The 25,405-nt window shown below is 36.6% G+C and overlaps 1 protein-coding gene across 3 annotated transcripts in view; it reads left to right on the top strand.

The window, feature by feature from the left end:
• The window catches only part of CLEC16A (C-type lectin domain containing 16A), an 81,976-nt gene that overhangs the window by 22,827 nt on the left and 33,744 nt on the right, over positions 1-25,405 (top strand). For 2 of the 3 annotated variants that reach the window (XM_059826370.1, XM_059826371.1), the window contains 9 exons: positions 275-503; positions 1,933-2,062; positions 4,843-4,943; positions 9,207-9,329; positions 11,362-11,471; positions 11,970-12,014; positions 13,479-13,529; positions 15,796-15,924; positions 19,681-19,801. In XM_059826370.1, the coding sequence (XP_059682353.1) occupies positions 275-503; positions 1,933-2,062; positions 4,843-4,943; positions 9,207-9,329; positions 11,362-11,471; positions 11,970-12,014; positions 13,479-13,529; positions 15,796-15,924; positions 19,681-19,801 (1,039 nt within the window). The remainder of the gene's footprint in view (positions 1-274; positions 504-1,932; positions 2,063-4,842; positions 4,944-9,206; positions 9,330-11,361; positions 11,472-11,969; positions 12,015-13,478; positions 13,530-15,795; positions 15,925-19,680; positions 19,802-25,405) is intronic. The other variant, XM_059826372.1, reaches the window with a different exon arrangement.

The following is a 25,405-nucleotide window of genomic DNA, read 5'->3' as shown; positions in this document are numbered from 1 at the left end:
ATAAACTTCTATTGATTAAATAGGTAGTTCAATATCTTCTCTCAAGATGGCATACCTTTTAATCATAGATCTTTAGGATATGTTACTTTGGAGATAATTGTTCTGCTGATGATTTGATACAACTTGAGGTCTTTTTTTTCTTGTATTTTAAAATGGATTTGAGATTTGTAAGTGGTATGCTAATTTACATTCTTTTATATGAACTGAAGTTTCTTTATCAATTAGAGTTAAAAATGTCTTTCTGTAACTGAGTGTAAACTCTTCAAATTTACAGGCAAAGTCAAGTATCAGATGTTTCATAAAACCAACAGAAACACTTGAGAGGTCTCTTGAAATTAACAAACAGAAGGGGAAGAAGAGGGTGCAGAAAAGACCCAACTATAAAAATGTTGGTGAAGAAGATGAAGAGGAGAGAGGATCTGAAGATAACCAAGATGACCTAGATAAAACTAAAGGTACAGAAGCGAGTTCAAAGGGCATCAGAACAAGTAGTGAAAATGAAGGTGAGTATACCAGCAAATAAAAATTATGCTTACAATTTGGATACTTTAATTTACTGTGTGGACCTAGTTGTGGTCTGTTATGTGACTTGTTCTCTTGTTGCACTAGGTAAATGTGGGACTATTAAATTTGTTTCAGTCTTTGTCTGTATTTTTTCTCATCTTAAATCATTATGTCAGAACATGGACTTCTAATTTGATTAAAAACTATGAAAGTGTTTTCATATCTTCCTGTAGTCTTTGGCCTTTATCACAAATGTGTGCCTTGTGCCTAGGTGTACGTGATTATGGGGCACTTTATAAGTAGACTTCACAACTTTGTAACTTTTCCTTCTGTGGTAAGGCAAATGGTATAGCCACTTTACCTTTGTAAGATGGTTGGGAGTATTTTATGCGTGTTTCAATGATAAAATTTAACAAATGTGCTAAAAGTGACAGTACATGCTAGAAGATGATATTAAATAGTTAAAAATTGAACAAAACATCTTTAACTTTTTTAAATTTTTTAATTGCACAGTTTCAGGATTTTTGACATAATGTTAACCTTAAGAATTGGTTTTATAGGATGAGTGGTCTTACAGCATTTCTTAACTGTTTATTTTACTAGTTAGTAACTATTAGAAGGATGTGCATCAGAAACTAGTCTTTACTTAAGACATAAATTGAGAAAAATGTGGCAGAATTGCCTGCAAGCAATTGAAAACAAGACCTTTATGCTTTGACAGCCCTCTCCAGACATAGTTGCATTTTGATTTAGGTAAACAGTCTGAGAAGGCTTTTCTTAAATGGTGTCATATAACTGATGATGTATTGTCTACCAGGGTTTGAAGAAAATATGACATGATCTTCTGTTTAAACTGGTGCATTTAGTAGTCATTTTTGTTCAAATTCTTAAGCAAAAGCTAGATTTGGTCCTAATACTTCTACTTAAAGACAATAGGTATGAAGCACTCCGGACCAGGTATCCTGTTTGGTGTAATTGTAGAGACTTATTTATACCCTCTATGAAACTTGATATCCACCTATGCCCCCATCTCACCAGCATTTTCACTAATTTTTTTTTCCAGAAAGATGTTCTATGTTTCTTTCTTCCTGTGATTTGGAGGGGAGGGGCTTACTCTTGCTTGTTTATTTGCCAAAACAATCTGTATATTTTCTTTACATATACTATCTATATGTATCGTTTTCCTATAGCAGTTAAATTCCTTAAAGAAATGTAAGCAAACTATTTTATTGGGAGGCAAATTTGCCTACATCTATTCATTCATTAACCTTTCTGAGGTTATGGTTATACTTCTTCCATATAGTTTCATCAGTCACTTTTCAATGCAAAACGGAAAATACAAAAGAGCTTGCAATAACTGTTTGTTAAAAATATCAAATTTTGGTGGTGGGTGTTTTTTTGTTTTTTGTTTGTTTTTTTTTGTTTTAGAAATAGAGATGGTAATCATGGAGAGATGTAAACTGTCAGAATTGTCTGTCTCTACTGTGACAGAACAGAATACAACAGATGAAGAAAAGAGTGCAGCTGCCTCTGGGAATGAGATAACAAACTGGAACAGGTATAAAGGAACTGTAATATATTTTGCTGGATTGCTTCCTTACTTGCCCTCCCATTAACTCTCTCACTTCTCTTAAGGGATGTTTCAAATCTGCCTCCAATTAAAATTACAGGTGTTCTTGTGCATCACAAATAAGTGAGGCAACAGAAAAATGGGGTATGGCCTCTCTACTGATCAATTTCAGAAATGGTCCTGTTCCTTTGTAAAGTTTGTGCTTTCCTTTATGGCAGTTGTGATGCTTTAAGTTGGTAAGGTTAAGTTACAGAATATTAAGTCTAGAAAACCAGAATATAAATGTTTTCATTCCAGAATTTTCTAAACGTCTAAATTAAGCCAGAAGAAGTTTTCTTAATGATATTTATGGTCACATCTTTCAATTTTGTATACACCTATAGGGAAAAAAACAAGGAAAAGTCCTCAGTTCAGGGCTGAATTTTGCAGAATTTTAGTAGTAGTAGTAGTTATGAATAAACCCTACTAACCTGTGTACAGTTTCCAAGGTCCATTAGTATATCCTTGGGCTATCGAAAACTTCTTTTGGAAATGCAGTTATTAAGTGTTTCTGGGAGCAGAAATTGTCCTGACTTCAAAATCTAAGTTTGGATATATTAAATACCCAAAAAACACTTTCTCAGTAAGAATTTTGCATTCTTGTTATTAGAATGCTAAAGAAAAGAAACTGAACGTGCTATCTCTGACACAAAAGTAATTGCAAATGTGTCCCTTGGGGAAATGCACATGTTTAATAGGATTTCAAATTTATTTTTAAACTTGGGAAATGCTGCCTGGTATTCCCAGAATTCCGTTCTGTCTCCATTACAGCTTTGATGTAGCTTAGATTACATTCCTTAATAAAGATAACATTTAATTTCTTTGTAAAAGTAAAATTGAACCTTGACTTGAACTGGCTTTGAAATACATTGTTCTAATTATTGATATTTTGACTAAAATATGTGCCAAATGGCTTTTAGAAAGAAATTGGCGATGACGACATTGAATACTAAAGCAGCTAGGATGCTCAGGTCTTGAAAAGTGCAAAGTACTTGTATGTGAGATGCCAATGCATTTGACAAATGTCTGCATTTCAGGACTCTTATGTATTTTAATAATCTTGAACCTGGATATCTTGGTCCCCTCTCTTCTTTAGACCTTGAAGCTGAACTCCCTTTGCTATACGTAAAGCACCCCGTTTCAGGATGCCATGAGGCTTGTAGGGCTTATTTAATGCTTAGGAAGGCTGAAGGCACTCTTGGTTTGTTTTCAACATTGCTGATTCTTTAGGCTGGTTTTGCTTGAATAGTTATCTTCTTTTGAGATCTACAATAGGAACATTGTGTGGGAAATTTGGCTTAGGTCTATACAGCAGTGTTGAACTTGAGCAAAGAGGGATCATAACTCAGTGGCATTTAAGTATACTGTAGAGGATGCTTGTAATACAGCTTCAGAAATGCACAAACATATGACTGCAATGTCATGAACTGAGCAGCGGACCAGTGTGTTCTGTTACTCTTGTGATAGCCTTGTTTTAGTAAAAGAGAGCATCTTGTTGAAATGTGCGTGGAGCTGATGGGAAGTGTTAAGTACATCGTTATGACTTCGGTTGAGTGGCTTACTGGGATACGTTAAGTGTGACCATGAGGGTGCCACAGGTCTGGAATAGCTGTAGAAGTATGTTGTGTTCTGATATTTGATAGCCCTTCTGACCCATAGCTAACCACAACGATGAGTTTGTAGTGGATGCTTCTTGTCTCCTAGGTCTGCAGATAGGAAAATGTATTTGTTTTTATGACTTTGGATGTTATTTTAATGTATTTTATGCAATTTAGGTAATGTAAGGATTTGTTTTCCTTTCACTGTTAAAAAAAATACTTGGAGAGGTAGGAATTATCTCTTTTTAATCAAGGTTCTCAACTCTTCTTCTGATGACTCTGACACTTCCCTGATTATTTTTTTTTTGTCTGTCTGGGCCACCTGTGAAAATGGATTTAATTTCTACTTTTGCTCTGAACTGATCGGACACAAGCCAGCTTAATACAAGAAGCCAAGTTGCTTTGCCATCAGGCTTGTGCTAATATTAGCTGAACCTCAGCCATATCTGATCTGTCCAAATGGCTTTTGGGTTAAATGGACTCTGCTGGTCTCTTCAGGGTATGGGTGAAGGCTGAACTTGGCACTGTTTGTAGCTTCCTGTATATGTGTCATAGGAAAACAAAGCTCATCTGCAGTCTGAAGTTTTCTTTTTTTCCATTTATATGTTCCCTCCTTGTTCATTTTTCTTTCCTGTAACTGTTTGATGGTAAAGTTTTTGACTGATTGTTTCAGAATAACCTACCTCCCTCCAAACTGTTGGTGAAAACTGCTTTCTTGTAGTAGTAAAGACTTTTCAACTCCATTTTGTAAATGAGTTTTAAGGTAGTCTTCTTTGTTTATGCAACAGTGATAGCAGCTCCTTGAAGTTACTTATGTATACACTTAAAACAAACTGTACAACACTTCCGCATACATCCAAAACGTGCTATAAACAACCCAGTAACTGTGTGAACAATCAGTTCTTGGGGAAAGTATTGTGTAACAAATCCCATTAAAACATAAAAATTAATGTCAGAATGGCTATAATCTGAGTACTCTTAAAAAGGTTAATTTTTGTTTAATGCCTGAAAATGTGCATTACTGGGAATTTGCCTCTTCCATTAGCTACATGTAGAACAAGGTAGTTACTCATTTTTCTGTAGATATGGTCTTTTTCTTCTTAACCATTTTAAAATTACTCCTTTCCACAGGCCTTTTCTTGATATGGTCTATAATGCACTGGACTGTGCTGAAGATGATTACTATGCCCTCTTTGTGCTCTGTCTTCTATATGCAATGTCACACAACAAAGGTAAGGAATTCTTGCTTTTTCCAGCAAAAACTAAAGGAGACACATGGTTTTAGACAGGCGCGATCTGTTTGTAACTTATGTTTATGTATGACTTAAATGGTGGGAAATTCTTTACATGGGGGAGGCAGAAATAAGTATGCTGTAAGTAAAAACAGTTGCTAAGGATCACCTTTTTAAGAACGATTTGGTAGAAAGCTTTGTGAACATCAGATAACTTTTCTTCCATAGGTTTCTTGGAATTGGAAAAGGATTATTGTGTTTCATTTTAATCTCTTAATTTCAGTTGAAGCCCATTATATTCAATCTACATATATATGGGATCCAATTCTTTCCCACCTTGCGTGTACTGTGATTGCTACATGTAAGCCAAGCATAAAATGTTGTAAAACTTGTCCCCATATGTTAAAATTAAATCTTGGTATACTTTAAACATATAGATAATGCACAAGGCCTGAGAATCAGATGTGATTATGGAAGCCATATATTGCCTATTTCTATCAGCTTTGATAGTCCTTCAGTAATTCTTTTTATACTATTCAATTTCCCAACAGCCTTCTCATCCATTGTGCCATAATTGATGGGAAGCTTGTTATAGTTGTCAGTGTTCTATGCCATAATACATCTTGCAAGTCTCCCAAGGAGCCTGGACTATTATATAAACTAGCAAAACTATGTTAAATGTGTACTTCATTATAAATCAGACAATATAAGAATATGTAACCTTTTCTAAGGGATGATTATGGTTAGCTTTTTGCCGTTTGTCTTCGTGTGCATTTTAAATAGATTCCTTATGGAGCAATAATGTAAACATCTCATTCGTGTTTCAGGAATCGAGAGCTGAATTTAAGTTATTTTCTGCTTATGAGGATAGTTTCTATAACCTACTAGTAATTTAAATGAATCAACTGCTACAGTAAACTGAGCAAAAGAGCATCAGGTGTGATGGCATGCTTAAAAGTAAGGATTCTGTTCTAGCTTCAAGGTACCTCTAATGGACCAGTAGAGTGGAAATGAGTCTTGAGGGAACTAGCTAAGCAGAGCCCCTCCTGTTCTGCTCTGTCCTCTTGATGGCTTTATCTTTTTCCAGGAATGAAGGAATGCTTCTCTGACATTATAATTTGCAGACAATTTCAGGGCTTTCACAGTCTCTTATGACAAGAAACAATAATGTAACTAATATCACCAAAGATAGCATCACAGCCTTGCCATGCTTTAGCCCTCTCTGACTTGCATCTCTGATTTCCCACCCCACCCCTGCAACCAGTATACTTCTTCCAGAAAGTGTCTTTCCCCGAGGGACCTTTGAACATCACTGTGCTAGAAAACCCTGATGTCAGAGATGGATTCTCTTTTCTTAAAATTCGTTAGTTGAAGCTGCGAATAGCCAAAATCATTAGTTGTAACTGTTGCAGCTTCAGAGAGTCCCGGAAGTCTTTCAACATCATTGTAAAAGAGTAAGCCTGCACTCTAGGGTTGTATTTCTTAAGAATTCTTCTATTTAAGACCATAGTCCTTCAGCCCACTGTATTTGCTTTCAGTGTAATTAGTTATTCTTCACTATCCTGTTCCCAGAAAACAGGTCAGAGATCCTCCCTTGTTTCAAAGATGATTTGCTTACACCTATAGTATTGCTGTAAACAGTGAGGAGTACAGCAGATGCAGCCTCTTGCTGCTTAGTTTCAGCAATCTCTGCACTGTTTATTTTTCACCCAATATCCAGTGTTACCAAGAGAAATACAACAGGCAGTGAAATACCTACATTTTAAGAGACTAAAAGTATCCTGGCCGTAAAACTGGAGATACCTTTTATGCATTTAAGAGGTCAAAATCTACACTTCATTCTTCGGTGGTCAGCCTTCCTCTCTAAATGAAAAATTCTTTAGGCTATACTCATTGGCTTTCCTTGTCAACAGTTTACATTAGCCTGTCGTTCTTTGTAAGGTATTTTCCTTTCTCCCCCTGTTCTTGACCCTAGATCTTAGGTGCTAGACAGATAATGACATCCAATTTCACTAACCCACTCCTCTTGTGCCATGTAATGGACTGCTTTCAGCCTTGGGGGCCATGGAATCAAGTGCCTCTGTGTCTTGAAGAGCAGGGGTTTTATCAAGCATCTTATTTAGTGCCCCTGTTTGATGCAAGAGTGGAATGTTCTTTAAAAGCTCAGCAGCTGTATAGCTGCTCCTTTCTACACCAAATTCAGTATCAGTCACGGAAGGTGCCTCAGGATTGAGCTGGAGCCAATGTTTATACTGAATTCAGTATAATGCAAGAGATCTGTCTGCTTACAGACTTTCTCAAGGTATGGGTCGATAATCCTTTTCTTTTGCAAAAGGGCATGAAGGTCTCTCTCCAAACATGGAGAGGCCAAGTTGTTTCCCCAGTTTGAGGAAGTAATAAATCTCTAGGAGTTATGTGTTTAGGATCTGATTATCTATTTACTGTCTATCTGACAGAGATGGTAAATGCTCTACTGAGCACTTGAATCAATTCAAAGAAACAGGTAATGAATTGGAAATTTAGGATGATTTCTTGTGACTGAATACAACACAAGCTTTTCCTCTCTACACCACAGGAAAATGAGTTGCATTTTTCTATTTCAGGATATTGGCTGTTTCAGATATGTTTCTGATTCTCTAGCTGGTCAGTTTGAATTTCCCTCCTATCCTACTCATTCTGGCACTGTGGAGAAGGCTACAACAGAACACATTTTAAAAAAAAATCTGAATTGCCCTAGCTTAACCAAGAACTTTGGCTTCTAAGGGAGCAGCCTTTTCAGTCTCTGTCACTAAACGTAGATGCCCTATTGAGGCTTTTGATTGTGACTCCTTCCATTTGGATACCAAGGCTGCATTTTGCACCATGTTCTTGAACAAGTTTCAAGAAAATGTGCTTGTTTTTCACCAGCAAGAAATATCTGTGTGAACAGGAAGAAAGAATCCCAAGAGGTACACATATGCAGTTAAATATTTTTGTTGCAAATAGTATCTGGGAGATCTTTAATCCCAGAAGGAGCCCTTCGTATATGTTGCTAGAGCATGTACTGTATTTCAAGATGCAGAACTCAGCATCCTTGGTAGGCAGACAACCAAATGAAAGATGCTGAGTATGAATTCTTTCAGTGTGATTTCAATTTGGCCACTTTGAACACCTGCGTGGTCCTGCCTCATTCCTCCCCCGTGTTTTCTTAGTCGTCTTAATGGTTTTCTGCTGGTTAATGACTGTGTCATTCTGTGAGACCTTAATCTGCAAACAAATATTCTCTAAGAAATGTTACTGATAAGCAGCTTTCCTTTCCAGAAAGAAAACTGTAGCTCTTAACTAAACTGTTAGATTGTTGTGAACACTAATACTCTGATATCCCTGGTTCCTTAAACGCTTCCTTCCCCCCCACCCCTTTCTTCAGTCTCATCATGACAGTCTGTATCACTGTCGTTAATCTTCAGACAGACCTTCATTAATTGTTCCAATTACATATGCTTAGTGAAGAAATAAGTCAGATGTCACAAATGGCGTTGTTATATAGAGTTGACTAGAAGTTCAGGGTTGGAAGAAACTATAAACCGCCATACAGTCATCTTCTGTTTTACGGGGTTGTTTATTACCATTCTTTAGAACAAGGATAGGGAGATCCTCAGCATTCCATAAGTATGTTTTGTTCTAAGAGGTCTTACAGTAACCAGTGTATTCTGAGAAATACCTTTGCTATTTTAGAGGAATAGGTTGAAGAAAGATGGGTTTAGTTTCCTTAGACAACAAGTCAGTGATAATCTGTGATTTGCATTGGGGAAGGTACTAAATAAGAGGCTCCTAGTTACAGAATAGAATTCCTGGTTTTTTTAAAACAGATATGAACTGATCACTTACTACCAAAGTCAAATTTAAAATCAGACTTTCATCTTTTCCCCTTTAGCCTTTATGCTCCTCAGATGTATGCCTTGACTTTGACTTGATTTAGATATGAACAAATAGTCTGAGAATTCTAGATGCAGCAAAATGGTTTGGATGTAACCAACCACTTTGGGATTTGAGCGTCTTCACCCAGTAGGCTCCATTTAAGGCTGAGATTTTTCAGTGATACATAAATGTTTAGTCTTTCTGTTGTTCCTCCTTTTCCTTGTAATAGAAATTCAAAACTAACTTGCCCAGTTTTGTATTGCTAATTACATTCTTCTGAGAAAACTGCTATGGTCTATTAAATAATTACCTTGAGGCATACTCCTGTTTTCTAATTTACCTTTCTTCCTTCATCCCCCACAAAAGGAATTGACCCAGTCAAGCTGGAGAGAATTCAACTTCCGGCTCAACATGCTGAAGAGAGAAATTCATATAATCATGTACTTGCAGAAGGGCTCATCAGGATAATGAATTATGCTGCACAACCAGGTATCTCTTTTCCAATATTTGTTTTCTTGCCAAGCTCAAATTTTTGAAGATACAAAAAAAAAAAGCTACCTAGCCTCTTGTCTTTGAGGGGAAAGCATCTGTTTAGCATGTCCTTCAATGAACAATAAGTAGATATGGTCTGTGAAAGACAACTGTCAGGTTTTCCTTGGTTGTTGAGGGACTAAAAACTCTGGATTTCTGCTGAGTAGTTGGTTTTATATGCAGAACTATACAGGGATGTGTTGTCCTAATTCCTACTTCCTGTGTTTTTGAATAAAAAAAAATGATGACATGTATAGTGATTTCAGCTTAATGTAGGATTTCATCCTGAAAATATGATCTGTGGCACCTTTGCTTGTAAAAGTAGTTCCAGTGGAGAAGTAGTCTTGAAAACTATATGGTTCCCTTTGCTTATAGTAGTCCTTTGTCTCTAGAGGTGATAACAAATTTTCCTTTTTTTTTTTTTGATCGCAGATTGTATTTTCAGTACTGAACTGTTTTGCAGAAAACGTGGGTTTTTTTTTTTTCCTGACTTCAACTTTTTTGTGAAATGGGGGATACAGGGCTCAGTGACCTATTCTATGGAAACATGATTTTTGTTCAAGCCACAGCTCTTCTTTCTGCACTTCCCCTCTTAAAACTTCAAATGAGTAGAACTGGTTTTCCCCTGAAACTGACGCACTATCAAATTCCTGATTGTTTGCAGAATAAAATCTAATACTTAAAGTTTGACTCACAAGACTGATCTAAAGAGTATTAACTTGTTATGCTGATGTGCCAGTCACAGATTAAAAGCACGTTTATATATAAAGAGTTTGTATATACTGCAGAAGGGAAGAGTGCAGGATGAAGAAATGCATTTATTTAAACAAAAGCACTTCTGGGGAGGGGTGGAAATAGTGGGTTTTTATTCAACTTGCTAAATGCTGTGTAGAACATCATCTTTTCTCTTCTTTTTGGAGGCCCTGACCTTTGTCTCTATCTTTAGTTTCTGGCAGTGTAGTGCTAACTTGTAAAATAGTAGATGGGAGTTGGAGTCAAAAGCTAAGATGTCTGTTTGTCTCTTGGGCATATTGTCTTAGTATTGATCACTGAGCTCCGACTGCACATTTCCAATATCTTTTTTTAAAACCCTTCTGAAACTATAAGTTTAAAATCTCGATGCATTCTTTCACTCTGACTTCTCTAGATTCTCACATCCAGGCTGTATCTGAATCCTTTGGACTTTTTTTAAGGAAAAGCTATGCCTTATTAGTATGCTATATACAAAACTTCCTTTCATCTTGCTAAACATCTGTGAATCTTTTGTAATTTTAGTGTAATTCAACCTGTGCTTCAGATTTATAATGGCATTGTTTTCAGCTTCTTTTCTAATAGCATTAATCTTTATTGCCTTCTTTTACTGCATGGTTCTGCTCTAAATTGTCTTCTGCTTTAAATTACTTCTCCAGTTCTTTTTTTTTGTAATAGCTGTCAGCATTGTCAGATAGGGTGTGTATGACAGAGAAGCACAGTTGCAGAGAAGAGTAGAAACATTTAAGAACATTGGGTAACTTAAGAACATCTGGAGCACAAGCCTTATGAGGAGCAGCTGAGGGAACTGGGGTTGTTCAGCCTGGAGAAGAGGAGGCTGAGGGGAGACCTTATCGCTCTCTACAGTTACCTGAAAGGGGGTTGCAGAGAGGTGGGTGTTGGTCTCTTCTCCCAAGTGATGAGTGACAGGACAAGAGGAAATGGCCTCAAGTTGCACCAGGGGAGGTTCAGGCTGGATATTAGGAAAAATTTTTTTACTGAGAGAGTGGTGAGAAACTGGAACAGGCTGCCCAGGGAAGTGGTGGAGTCACCGTCCCTGGAGGTGTTCAAGGAATGTGTGGACGTGACATTGTGGGACATGGTTTAATGGGCATGGTGGTGTTGGTTGATGGTTGGACTTGATGACCTTACAGGTCTTTTCCAACCGTAGTGATTGTGTAATGAGAAGAGCAATGCTTAAACTGCTACTATCCTGTATATTGAAATTTTCTTTTCATAGATGGAAAAATCCGTTTGGCAACTTTAGAACTTGGCTGCCTGTTGCTGAAGCAGCTTGTGTTTTCTAAAAATGGAAGCATCATAAAAGATGTTCACCTTGCTTGCCTTGAGGTAAGTGTTTTCTTTCAAGTTACCAGTCACAGCATTACTTGTCTTTGAGTCTTGTAGCATAGTTGAATACAATTGTTTAATTTCTGATTGCAATAAGCATAAATGTGAAATCTGAGCTTCTAGAACATCTTTCCAGTAGTGGCTCTGTGCAGCGAATGTAAAGAATCAATACCCCATGTTCTGTTCTGAGCTTTGCTGTTACCTGGCTATTCAAACTCTAACTTCTCAAGCATGGCTATGTTTAATTTTCTCTCTGAAATTTATATGTCATCGATCTCAACAATGTAAAGAAAAGTGCTTTTGAAACTAACATGCTCACATAAGCTGTATTTTCATAAGTGCAAGAACTGTGTTCTATCAAATTCTGGGCTGAAGGCTATGAGTATCGGGATATTAATAGACAGTCTCTTCTGTATGAGTTTTTGGGTTTTTTTAAATGTGACTTTTGAGTAAATGATGTATTTATTCCCTGAAGCACAGTTATTTTATCTTTCCTAGGGTGCAAGGGAAGAAAGTGTTCATCTCCTTCGTCGTTTCTATAAGGTATATATGCAAAATGCTGTAAGAAAAAATCCTTTACATAATGTGGAACTAGAAGCAAGTCTACAGCCCAGTCTCTATGTAGTGCCCAAGGCAGCACTTTTTTTCAGATGGGAACTCGTATTTGTGGTAGAGAAGGAAATGTTTCATTGGAGGATTCCTCTCCTTTCCTGCCCTTCCCATACCACACAGACATACGTCACAAAAAGGCTGTTAGAAGTCTCGCAGGGTTTGTACTGGAGGTCAAGTTAGCAGTCGTGCTTTTGATGCAACTGCTATGTATTTCATGGAACACAGCCACACTGTTAGAATGTTTCTGGGATTTTATCATTGACACCTAATATGGAATGTGTTTCTTTTTGGCATTGCTTTTTTTTATGTCTTATCTGAAATGATGATCTAAAATTCTACGTAATCTTTTTCTTATTGGAGACCTCTGCAGCTTTTTGCTTTTTTTTTACATTGTAAACAATGAGAGAAATAAAATTTTTAGACCTACGCGTTAACTTCTATATAAGGAGCAGGAAATCCATGACAGATTTCAAGTGTCTAAAATCTCTTCCTATTTTTGTTAGAATTCTCTTGAAGAGTGTTTTCTCAATGTGGCTTACAAAAAATAAGTAACTTGTGGTGGGTTGACCTTGTCTGGGTGCCAGACGTCCACCCAGCCGCGTTCTCACTCCCCTTCCTCAACAGGATGGAGGGACAATATAAGATGAAAAAATCTTGTGGTTGAGATAAAGACAGGGAGATCACTTCCCAATTACCATCATGGGCAAAACAGACCCAACTTGCTGAAAATTAATTTATTGCTAAATAAAATAAATTTAGACAGTGAGAAACAAAGACAAATTAAAACAAGACGTTCCCCCCACCCCTCCCTTTTCCCTGGTTCAACTTCATTCCTTCATTCCTGACTCTTCTACCTTGCCCCCCTGCTGAGTGGTGCAGGGTGGATGGGAAATGGGGGTTCGGGGTCAGTCCATAACCATTCATCTCTGCTGCTTCTTCCTCCTCAGACTTTTCCCCTGCCCCAGTGTGGGTCCTCTCTTCACGGGCTGCAGTCCTTCAGGAAAAAAATCTGCTTCAGTGTAGGTCCTGCACAGACTGCAGTTCCTTCAGGGTGTATCCACATGCTGCATGTGGGTGTGTGCTCCACCATGGTCCTCTCCATGGGCTGCAGGGAAGGAATCTCTCCCTTTCTTACACACGTTTTCCCAGAGGTGCCCTCAGCGTTGCCGAAGGGCTCAGCTGTGTCCTGCAGCGGGGCTGCGGGTGGCGGCTGGAGCTGGCTGGAACCGGCTGTGTCCGGCACGGGGCAGCGCTGGCCTCCCCTCACAGAGGCCCCTGCAGCCCTGCTGCCAGGTTCTGGACAGGAATGCCCAGTACATAATCGAACAAAAACAAACAAGCAGGGCTCCACAGCCATAAGGATTCATGATATGTCCATATCCCTTTTTTTGAAAGGGAGAAGAAATTTTTCTGGATATGTTTGAAGATGAGTACCGGAGTATGACAGTAAGTGACACCAGTTCTGCCCTGCCAAATGCTCAAACCCAGATACAGCACAGGAGCAAGAACAAGTACTTATCGATAACTACTGAGTATGCTGGTATTTTTTACTTCCAGGAGTAGAATAACAAAATGTGGGTGGGTTTTTTTGTCTCTGAGGAGTTGTGTCTACTCTTACATAAATTGTTTATGTGAAATTTCACAGCTCTTTATTAAATAAAAGCCCATTACTTTCTGAAAGTAAGTATACAAAAATTACTTTATCCTGGAAATGAGACATTGGATTAATTTTTTTTTTCTAGTTATTTAAACAATGTGAAAATCTTCCTATATCTTTCTGAAGCCCAGCAAGGTTTCAGTTTTATGTGGTGCAGCTTTACTTACCAGTAGAGAACAGGGTTCTAGCGAGCAAATATCAGGGCCTTTGTCTCATCTAGGAGAGGTACTGCCTGTGCCACAGTACCAGCTGTGAAAGTTTTAACAGGTTACTAAGCTTAATTTCAGGCAGTTCATATTTAATCTGTAAACATGTTTTAAAACTAATTATCTGTTTCAATTCTTAGGTTACAATTCAGATAAGAATATTTTGGGTAGTCAATTACAGTGTTTTTTCCACAGTGTTACAGGGATTTAATGAGCAGCCACTAGCTGTCTTTTTGAAAAAGCACAATCTACAGTTGGTGTGTTGCAATAAGTCTTTTAATATGGGAAGCATCTTGCACGTATCTTACCAGCCTAAATAATAGACTTATTTAGTGAAACATTTAATTTTTTTAGTAGTTAAGTATTGCTGTACTTTTAGTTTGAGAAGTGGCACCGATACTAGCATCATTTTTATTTTGCAAGTTCAGTATATGTACTTTTATGTTGTATCTACATTTCTGAGACTGCATTTTTTTCATTTACCATAAAAGACAGAGCTACACCCTAGAACTTGAACTTTCTTTTCCTTAAAGCGTATTTGTTTGCCTAGCTAGCAAATGACTTGCTGGGCGGGCTGATTTAAGTGCTAAGTAACATGGATGTTGTCTTGTCAGATGAGTTGTGAAAATAACATGGTATAGAACTTCTGTGAAGGCAGAAGTATACTTCCTCTGTCTGAATGACAAAGAAAGGAAAAAGTTGTGTCTTCATTAATGATAGATGAGAACAAGTTCAGAGGAGCAAGTAAATTGAACACTGTAGTGCTTAATATTTTTGCTTTCAGCAACGAGTTTCCTTTTTTAAAATTCTTCACCTTTATGATGTAAAATGCTGTTTAAACCAGTGTACGCTCATGTGAATCGCATCTGCAGTAACTATTTACTTGTTAGAAATTTTAGTTCTGCATTCTCATTTGTTCTCGTTGTCTATGTAGATTTCTGTGTCTTTCTACACATTAATTGAATTTGTTAATCCAGTGGTTTAGACACTGAAAATTAATTGTTCTGAGATCAGAATAATTGGCTAAAGACTATTTTTGAGTTTGTATGTGTGCAAGACAGCAGTTCAAGACTGCGCTGTTAAAATTCTGGACCTTGTTTCAGTCTGCTTCTTTTATGGTATCTGACCATGGCAAAGTGGCCGGGAATGCTTCCAGTTACTGATGGCTATTTTGGAATGCCCACATGACTGCATTTTTATTCTATGCAGAATATCGTAAAAGCTGTGGGAAGGGCTTTTATCTTTTAGACATTCCAGCTGGCTTTCTGGCAAAAAGAAGCTCATGTCTCCAGTGCGTGTGTGTACATAATAGAACTTGGATGAAATTGCCCAAAGGTACAGAAAGATAGATATTTCGGGCATCATTGATTCATGAAAATAAGCAATCATGTAAGACTCTGATAGTGGCAAGATTGAAAGGAATTGTCTAGTGTGAAAGTTACTGCGTTATTATATTAAAGGTTAGAGAGATCTTTTTGGAGAGAAAAAGACATGGGGAACTTTTTCTTGTGATTGAAGTAATTACAAATTTGAGTCAAAACTTAAAATCAGACCTGACAGACTTTGGGTTTTGGTACTCATGAAACAGCTTTTCTTCTGTAATATTTCAGAGGTTTTTTTCCTGTGCTTTTCCAGTATGGGAACTTCAGCAGTGTGTTAGGGAACAATGCGCAAATATAAAATAGAGATTGCATGTAAGGACCTTAAAATAAAACGGATCGTATCAAAAATTCTCAGAACTCTATAACAATTCCTTCCTCTTAAAATAGGCAACCATGCATTAATTTGAAAGTAAAGGTGCAAATGCTTATTGTTCTGTATAGTAATCAGTGTTAAAATATTTTTATAGATTAAACCCATGAATGTAGAGTATTTGATGATGGATGCCTCAATCTTGTTACCTCCAACGGGGACACCACTCACTGGTATTGATTTTGTGAAAAGATTGCCCTGCGGAGATGTGGAAAGAACACGAAGAGTGAGTAAGACTATTTTTCCTACATTCGTTCATGACAGAATGATGCCAAAGCATTGAACAATTCTAGGAATACGAATGTTTTTTCCTTGAAAGCTGCTTGATTGGAAACGTCATCCATAAAATCATAAAGACTTGATGAAGACAGACCTGTGTGTGGAACGCATAATATTTACCTGTCCCAGTGGAGAAACTTTTTCTCTATGATTTCTTCTGTCTAATCAATTCAATGTGTTCTTGCCCTGGCGTTTTAATTTTTCAGACTGTGGAGACATCTACATAAAAAGGCATTTTGATGACACTCATTAATACATTCTCAGTTTCCTTTTGTGATCTGATATCTCAGCCTGTCTTTCATCATATTCCTATGGTAAGAATCTCCACTGGAAGGCTGGCTGGCTTCATATTGCTTGTGTTTCTAGACATAGCAAAAAATATAATTCTACCCAGGAGTGTTCATCTTGCCAAAGTAACGCATGATGGAGATCTTGAGAGTGAGGAGAAAAATAGCAAAATACCTGTTTTTAACTGACACAACCTGTAGAGGTGATACTGACCTGAATAACAAAATCATTATCGGCACTCTTGGGATAATCGGTTCCTGGCCCTTATCTGGCAGTGTCCTATAAGCCTTGCAGTGCCAGTAAGTCTTAAAGATATATTACTGCACGACGTTATTTTTTGAGAAGTGCTGTTCTTCGGGTAGCTTTGCATTTATGTAAGTGTATATATAAGTATATTTAAGTACTCTTGAAGAAAAAAATGTATTTCCAGGAATCTTCTGAAAACTTTTGTTTTCATTAGTTAACAAAAGTTGTGTGGCTTGTAGTATCACAGCAAGTTAAGTTTGATAAAGTACAGTGAATTATCTTGAAAAGTATTCTTAGAAAGCAAAAATGCTTCCTAGAATTCTGTCTGAGGCATTTAACAGAATGATACTTAGAAATGCACATTAATAGAAACTGGCTGCTCCATGGTTTTTCATGTGCTAAATAAGGAATAGCTTAACTTCTGTTGGTGGAAATTAAAAAATCAATAAAAAAATTCCTTTAAATTCTTTGGGAGGGAAGGTTCTTTCTCATCAGCAAGAACTCCCAGAATGCTTCCTTGTTGGTCCTCCTTCCCCTGTTGCATTGCTCTGGAAGTTTTAGAATTTCTTAGAATTCCTATGCTACTTTCTTCCAGCTAGGCTACCTCTCTTAGGCTGAATTGCCATAACAATATGATGAACTTCAGGTGTATCTTGTGACGTTGCTGCTGCTGCTTAACCTGCTGGAGATCCTTTTTGCTGATAGTTTCAAATGGATAGTGATTCAATTCTGAGCATCCCATGGCATGATTCTAAAAGAGTTGGCAAGTTTTATTTCACTAGCAAGTGAAGAAGTCCCATACTTTGATTGTATCATGAGTTCTTAGCTGTTAGAGATCATATCTTCTTAGGCTCTCACTTCTTCTTTTGCTACAGAAAGTCCCTCTCAGTGCCAATTCTTCTCCTCTTAACAATTTTAGGAGGAACTCTCAGAAATCAGATATCTCTCGAGTTATCAAAGGCACATCTGTGAAATCCAGACAGCCAGCCCCTCTGACTTAAAACATTGAAATGACCAGAAGTTGTTAGGCTGATTTCTGAAATCAGCTACTACTGCTTGATCAAGCCTTCTGCACAGAATCAAATGCTCTTTTGAATTGTTGACAGTCCAGTTACTGCTTGTTGGTTGCATCTCTTCCTTCTGATTTCTATATTCCTAAAGATGGTACTGCTTACCAGTCGCCTAGAATAATACAAACTCATTTACGTGCTTATTTGGGAAGTAATGAACAGTATGGGTCTTGAACTCTGCACCTTGGAGTACATAGCAAGCAAAGACTTTGAGAGAAGGTTTGGAACTGCCTGTGAGAATGCTATTTCATGGGAATGTAATAAGATACTGGTAGGTTTCCCAGCAGATGGTTATTTCTTTGCACATGGTATTTGTATATAGATGAAGGAATCAGCGCAAAGTATACTTCATCATAATGCATAGTTCTTTAATGTAGATAGCAATTCATATTTGTTCCTACTTAACCAAGAAAACAGAATTCAGCTGAAAAAGATTCTAGGACCCTGAATTGCTCTGCTGTTCTATTGAGATCTAATAAAATGTTACAGGAAGTCACAAATCACATGCTTTTGGGTTTATATTGATATTGCTAGCAAACTGAGGGCTATCAGTATTGTAGGAAGCACAGTGTAGTTCCCTTTTCATCTGATGTTCTTTATTGTTTTTTCTTGCAAAGGCTAAAGTTCTAATTTTTTTTCCTACTCCTGTAGATTATTCTGCAGTAAATGTGATTACATGTTTGTTTTAAACCCCCAATACCATGAATTCTTGAAGCATCTGGTAGTAAAATTGCTTTATATTAATCCTATTTAATTTCAGTAAATCCACAATACATTAGAATGCAGTCTGCCTAAATGGGAGAGATCATCTCCCATTATAAAGTGACTCTGCTCTTACTCATAAGGTAGTGTTAATATCGTATTTTTGTTAGATACCTTTGACATTCTTTGCTCCAAATAATCATATTGCCCTATTAGACTTCAACAGCATACCAGATTCATCTGCTGTGGTGTCAATTCATGGAAGAGCCAGATACACATGACTTCCCTCTCTTCATCCCTGTTCTGCCAGAAGTTTCTGAAAGCATCACCAGTATGATAGCTGGCCAAGCACTCACATTTCTGGTTCACAGGAGTCACAGTTCTGTTGATTTTAAAAATAGAGGGGTGAAGGGTTTTGCCTTAAAGCAGTTTAGATTTGTTTTTCCTCATACTTCCTGCAATCTGGGAGTTCCTGGGCACTGTAGCTGTTCCGTGAATTCAATGCTTTTACTGTAAGGCAGCAGTTAATTTACAGTATGCCACAGAATTGCTATGTAAGAAACTGTTGTAAAAAACAAAACACTGGAAGTAATAAAAAGTTATTTTTCATTTGCTATACTGGAAATACAGTTCTTGTAGTGGAAGAGGATTATAAATGGTGTCTTTCAAAATGTAGCTAATAAAATGATCATTGTTCTTTGGCACTTTCTCTAGTCTTTGCATATCATGTCATTAATTTCTAAATCAAAACAAGAATATTAATTTCACAGAGCAGCTGTTGAAAGTTCCTTGGACTGGTGCAGCTTTCAGAATGCTTTGCCCTGATGTAGACCTTCTGAGAATATAAATTAAGTTCTCCAAGAATGCTGTATTGCACATGGTTAGTTGTGATGAACACAGCAAATTAAAACTCAAAAATCCCCACTGACTTGTAGACATCTTAGCTAGACTCATCCAGAAAGGTTATTACTGTTTTAATTTCAAAATGTGAGAGTTTCTGGAGGTTAGTTGTGTAGTTGTCTGTAGTGTACACATATTGTAAATACAATCAGTCTTAAAATAATGATTAAAAAAAAAAAAAATCCAAGATTGTTTTTTTTTCTTAAACAACTCCTGTAATCATTTGCCTGTCAGTCACAATCTGTGTAAGTGTCCCAGTGGGATAAAAGCTCTGCTGCTTCTACTTCATTGAAAACAAATAGCATGTTTCAACTTCTTCCATATCCTTTTTTAACTAAGCTTGAAATTAGATTCTACTTTCTCAGTTTAAAAAGTAGATTTACTGCATGACAGCAAAATCAGGGGTTGTAAAAGTGAGTATACATTTGTAAGAATCTGATAAAATATGTAGTACTGAATGCAGCAATATTTTAAAATTCTTTTTTTAATTTCTCAAGGCAATCAGAGTTTTCTTCATGCTCCGTTCGCTGTCACTGCACTTGAGAGATGAACCAGAAACTCAGTTACCGCTCACAAGGGAGGAAGATCTGATAAAGACAGATGATGTTCTTGACTTGAGTAAGTAGTCCCTCAATTTCCTAAATAGTCTATGACATGGAAAAATTGCTGTTGTTTTTTTTTTTTTTTAAAGTTAGAAACCCCAATTAGTTATCTTGTTTGTGTAAATGACTACCAAGTTTGTCTTCCACTGGATTTGGAACACTTCTTGTGGTGGTTTGTGTTTTTTTTTTTTTAAAGAGACTGTTAATAAATATTCCAGGGTTTAAATACCAGCATATAAAGGATTTGGAGAACTTCATCTGGTTTCCTGGTATGTTACTTTTCTAAATGAACTGATCCTAGGAGGATTTTCTTCTATTCTGCTTTAACCTATTCAAAATGCGCCAAAACCATTCATGAACTTTAACAGACTGGAGGTAATTACTCCAGCATCCACACTGTGCTGTTGTATCGATACTGGGGTTTGGTCGTCATCATGCCCCACCCCCACGCCCCCCGAATTATTTTTCTTCACCTCTCTTCTGTCATTTTAAAGTTGGTGTATGGAAGCTTTTACTCCTATAGTTGAACAGGATGCTGAGCTATTCCCGAGGGGAATCAGTTTCTAATGTCCAGGATAACCTTGTGATATTAAGTAGTACTTACGAAGTAAAGGCAAAGTACCTTCTTTCTGCGGTATCATAGAATACTACTGCACTCTCCATACTGAAGAAACAAAAAAGTTGGAAGGAATAGAATCAGAAGTGTACTATTTGTCTGCAAATTCAATATGCCTGTGTTCATTTAAGATCAAAATACACATCTCTAGATGACCTTATGTGTTACTACAGTACAATTTCTAGAGTAGCTCTGGCCTAAGTCATAAAGCTGTAGTTTTACTGCCTCCAGCACTGACATTGTTTAAGAAACAGTAACTTGTAATGTTTTAAGTTAATCTTACTATAGTGAGACATTTGCTTTTTGTTTAAAGGTTTAAAATATGTAAAGAAGTGTGCTTTTAGGCTAGAATTGAAAAGAAAGTGCATGATAACATAAATACTATTAATTCCATTTCTTGTAATCAAGACCTAGAAGAATTTGATGTACTGGTGTTAGCTGATAAGTAATTAGCTTCTGTTCAGGCAGTTGTTTTATTAAGAACTTGCAGGTACCATTTGTAGCTTTAGCGGACATGTGATTGCTAAAATAGAATGTGTGTATTTGCTAGGGTTTTAATTTTTTAAAGGTTCTTTTTCTTACAAAAGGGGGAAAAATGCTTGATGTTTCCGACATTAATTTTTTTTTGATTCTCTATGTTTAAGTGCTGGTCGGTCTTACTCCAACTAAAAAACCAGTTGCCCTAGTGGCCTTAGTAGATGTTATGGGATTATGTCCAGTACCTCAGAGACCTTTTTGTGCATCAAGTCCATCAAGAATATTAATTATCTGAGTGAAGGGAGAACACTGAAATCAAGTGAGCTAAGCAAAAGTTTTGTGATATCAGAGCTGCTGTGCAATAGCTTAATGGCTGAAATCCAGATTAAACCTTAAATAAATTATATTAGAAAATTATTATGAAAATTTTATTAAATTTACTTTTTAGAAAATACATTTGTCTGCAATACTGAAAATGTCAGAAAACACTTCCTCTGGCATAAAGTCCAAGCCATGCAGCTTAGAGCAGTGAAAGGTTTTGAGAATAAACTCATTTGTCTGTAAATGTGGAAAGAATGCTTTGAAGCAGTTAACTGAACTTGTAAAATGTACAAGCTGTAGGATATGGACAGGCTTTTACTAAGTAAATGTAAGCATTAGACTACAATAGATGAGAAGATATCGATATATCAGTCCAGTGTTTGCATTTTTGGTAGCTACATGGTCAGTGGTACGGAAGACTGACAGTTGAGTCATCACAATTTCCATTTGTTGAATTTCTGTGTTATTTAAAAGATTTAAGAAAATGTACAGGGAAAATACGTCTTAAAATGTGTTCTTCAATAGTTGTATTCTGTCCTCTTCCTACTTGTATTGTTTTGGCTTGGTGAATTAAGCAGAAGGAGCTTAATGCAAACTCATCACTTTTGGTCTTTCCCAAAAAGCTTTTCCGAAGAGAATGAACAGCACAAGATGATGTTAATTACATTACACAATTTTTAGTTGTCCGGTAAAAAATTATATCCAGAATTTAGTTACTGTTGACTTGCTAAAGGATTAGTACTGTAGAATTAACTCAGTTTCCTGTTTCAAATGAGTTAGGTATTTATTGTAATGTTGGCTGTTTTTCAGAGAGTGAGAGACGAAATAATGAATCAGCTTCTACTGAAAAAAAAGTGTTTTTCTTAAATTAACTGGAAATGTGATTATGAAGTAGTTCTTAGTTTTTTAAGAACATACTGAACAGAAGGTAGATCTGATTGAAATACTGTTTCCAAATGTTATTTGTTCCTCCTCCCCACCCCCAAAAAACCAAAGAAAAAGAACACCTTTTGTCCTTGCTTATCTGCTAGTCTAGAGAAATCACCCTCATTGTAAAATTTAGTGGACTCCTCCGTAGGTATTGTGCAGTTCATTGCAGGTGTCTTTTTATTTATGACTTTTCATTTCTAAGGCAGTTGCTTTTACACAGAATACAAGGTATCCTTTTCTTGGAACATGTAGTTTAGACCATAGATTATTAATACTTCACTCTGTTATGTGTAATTGTTTGTAATCTTTATTACATGTCCCTAAAGCCAGATTATTTGCTATAGTAGTGTTCTATGCTCTGTATATTTAATGGCGTCCAAGCTTGTTTCCTTCTTCCAGTGTGGGATCCTGGATATAAATGATTAAAAGAGTCTATATAGAGAAAAATGTAAAAAAAAAAAAAACCCCAATGTATTTGCCTGGAAATTATCTGCTTCAATTTGAATAAAGTGTTCCAAAATTTAAAGATTTAATGCTTACTATAAAAAGGGTTTTTTTAAGAAGTTGTATTAAATTAAAATTGTACTGTTGATTTAGAACATCACCCTTTTAGATTTAAACTCATTTGCTGCTTTAAGGCATATTATAGTCCTTAACTGTACGGTCATTAACTTAAAATACAAACTTTTACTGTCCAATATGAACTAAGGCAATAATGGTACTGAACTGCTTTTCACGTGGTACTTGTATGCATGTGCATGAAGCTATTATTTGTTTTTATTTATATATATTCATATGTGTTTGCGCACATGCGCATATAAGTAGAGAAGAAAAATAGGTTCCATTGCCCCACCCATGGAACCTATGTGCTGGTGCTCTAGAGACCCTTATATGAGAAGAAACTCTTATATGAGAATCTTTTCTATAATTTATCTGATAACTCACATGTTAATTTCCAGAAGACTTTATCCTTTCCACTACAATAAGCATAAACCCAAGTTTAAAATAAAAAAATTGAAGTTAAAAAACCATTTTTTTTAGATAGGAAGATTAGAATTCTCCTTTGAGTGAGCATTAAGTTGTTTGAGAAGGTAAATGGCGGTATTTCAAATAAAGAACAACATTGGGCTTGACTGAATACTTATTTAGGTTTGATTCATTTAAAGGACTGGAGGTGCTTTTCCTTTCAGTGACTACTTACCTGTGCTTTTCTGCTTTCTTAATGGAAGGCAGCAGTGATGCCCGCATGACTGTAGTACATCCCAGGAGAGAACTGAAGTAGTTTCATATGAATTAACCTATTTTATTTCTACCTAAAGTATTGCCTGATAGTCTTCCCAACACTAAGTTGCTAAGTTGTACTTTCCCAGTGCTCTTTTTTAGAAGAGCTCGTGGATTTCTGGCTAGTGATTTCGAGCTTGTCTTTTTAATCTGCAGACTATTCTACAATGAATATTTTATTGCTATCAAAATTATAATAGTAACAATGGAATTCTTAACTGCATTGTTTATCACCTGTTGTGTTAGGAAAGCATTCAAGAAGTCTCACAACTGCAGTATAGAAGCAGAAAGACTCAAAAATGTGGAATAGTGCTTAGAAATCATCTTGTAGATGAGAATCTGCCAGGCTATACTCATTTTAATTTTTTTGTAATACAATTTGAATTAAACATATTGCCATATGCCGGTAGCTCTTTGATTACCAAACCAGGAACTCACTGAAGACAGCAATTACAATTTATTACATACTTAGAATTTGGGACAGCAGATCCATCCTTCTTTGGAGGAGAAACCCAAATTCTCAGTAGTGTAGATTTCAGCAACTGAGTTTATCCTTACAGAAGAAACCTCTCTAAACTGTTTCTCCTGGAAGCGGACATGTCACTCAAAACTAGATAATGTGTTACGCGTCCCTGCTGCTCATTGTGTGTTACTGTTGCTGGAATGTTTGAAAAGAGAATTTTTTCCTCCCAGATAATCTATTTTAAAAATTTAGTTGTTAACTTGAGCTGATTTTTTTTTTAATTAAAAATTTTTAATTAATAGTTAAGATTACTGCTTATTTTACCAGCTAGGTGTTAACTACCAAGCCGGTTTTCAGTACGACACAAATCAGAAGACAGAAGGATCGATACAGGACTTTTAAAATATCTGAATGCACAAATATATGTGTATGTGTTTATACTCTGTGGACAGGTGGGAGGGTGTTACATTAGGGTTAAACATGAACCTTTTGCCAGAGATGTTTTGGTAGCTCTAGGTACACTCCTGAGATACTGTTTAGTAAATATCTAGTGCAGATAATAGACTTCATAAACAGTATGAATTGTAGTAAGAAGTGTTTACAGACTCGAAGAGTATTACAGTTGTATCTATTCCTTACCTGTGCTGTTGTTACATATTTAAATTTAAATACAGAGTATCAACATAATGATGGCAGTTCTGTGCCTTAGTGTATCACTGCTTTCTGATCTTTTCACGGAAGGTTTTAGTCTTTTTTTGGGGATCACAATAGCTAATTACAGCCATGGATTTTTCAAAGCATGACTCTTTCCATATACTCCAGCATTTATTAGTAAACAATTTATTTTCTACAGCTGGCAAAGTTACAAAAGATCAGTTAAACACATCGCTTACCCCACTGTTGGTGAAAACAGCCTGTATCTGAAAAGGCAATGAGTCAGTCAGTCTGGGATGTTAAAATTTTGAACGGAGGTCTAGCCTATTTCCAAAAATTGAAATAAACTGAAAAAGGTTGTAAAAAGCCCTTCCTGTTGAGTTTCCTCATATCCTGTCTTTGAGTCAGAATCTGTCTTGAACAATCAGTGCCTGATGTGGAGTTTCATATGTTGGCTTCGAAAGACTTTTCTTTCCTGGTTAGCTAGAAAGGCATATTTCATCTTCAAATCAAGTTGACAGGTGTTAGACCTGTTCCAAAGAAGTGGCACTGGTATCTGTGTCCCCAAAATATGATCACGTTTCAAGTGTTTCCTTGGGAAGAGCTTTTCTTGCCAGTAAATTGCTAAAAAAATACTATGTAGTGCAGATATTTGGATCTGATCCTCACAGCAAATAGAGATAGTATTTGGTTTTAGCAAGTTGCTTGCTGGCTATCCATGATTATGGGGTTGGTCTTAGCTGTTTTTTCCCCTATTTTGTTCTGTTGTTTCGGGGTTTTTTTAACCTTTTCTTTGGAACGTTTACCTTTTTTCCTCCGTTGCTTCTTCCCATCTACAACACTGCACACTTTCTTCAACGTCATCAGAGTTGTATTGT

This window comes from Gavia stellata, chromosome 18 (assembly GCF_030936135.1).
Source record: "Gavia stellata isolate bGavSte3 chromosome 18, bGavSte3.hap2, whole genome shotgun sequence".
Taxonomy (NCBI): Eukaryota; Metazoa; Chordata; class Aves; order Gaviiformes; family Gaviidae; genus Gavia; species Gavia stellata.
The sequence above is the reverse complement of the archived record's forward strand: the minus strand, read 5'-3'. Positions and strand labels throughout refer to the sequence as shown.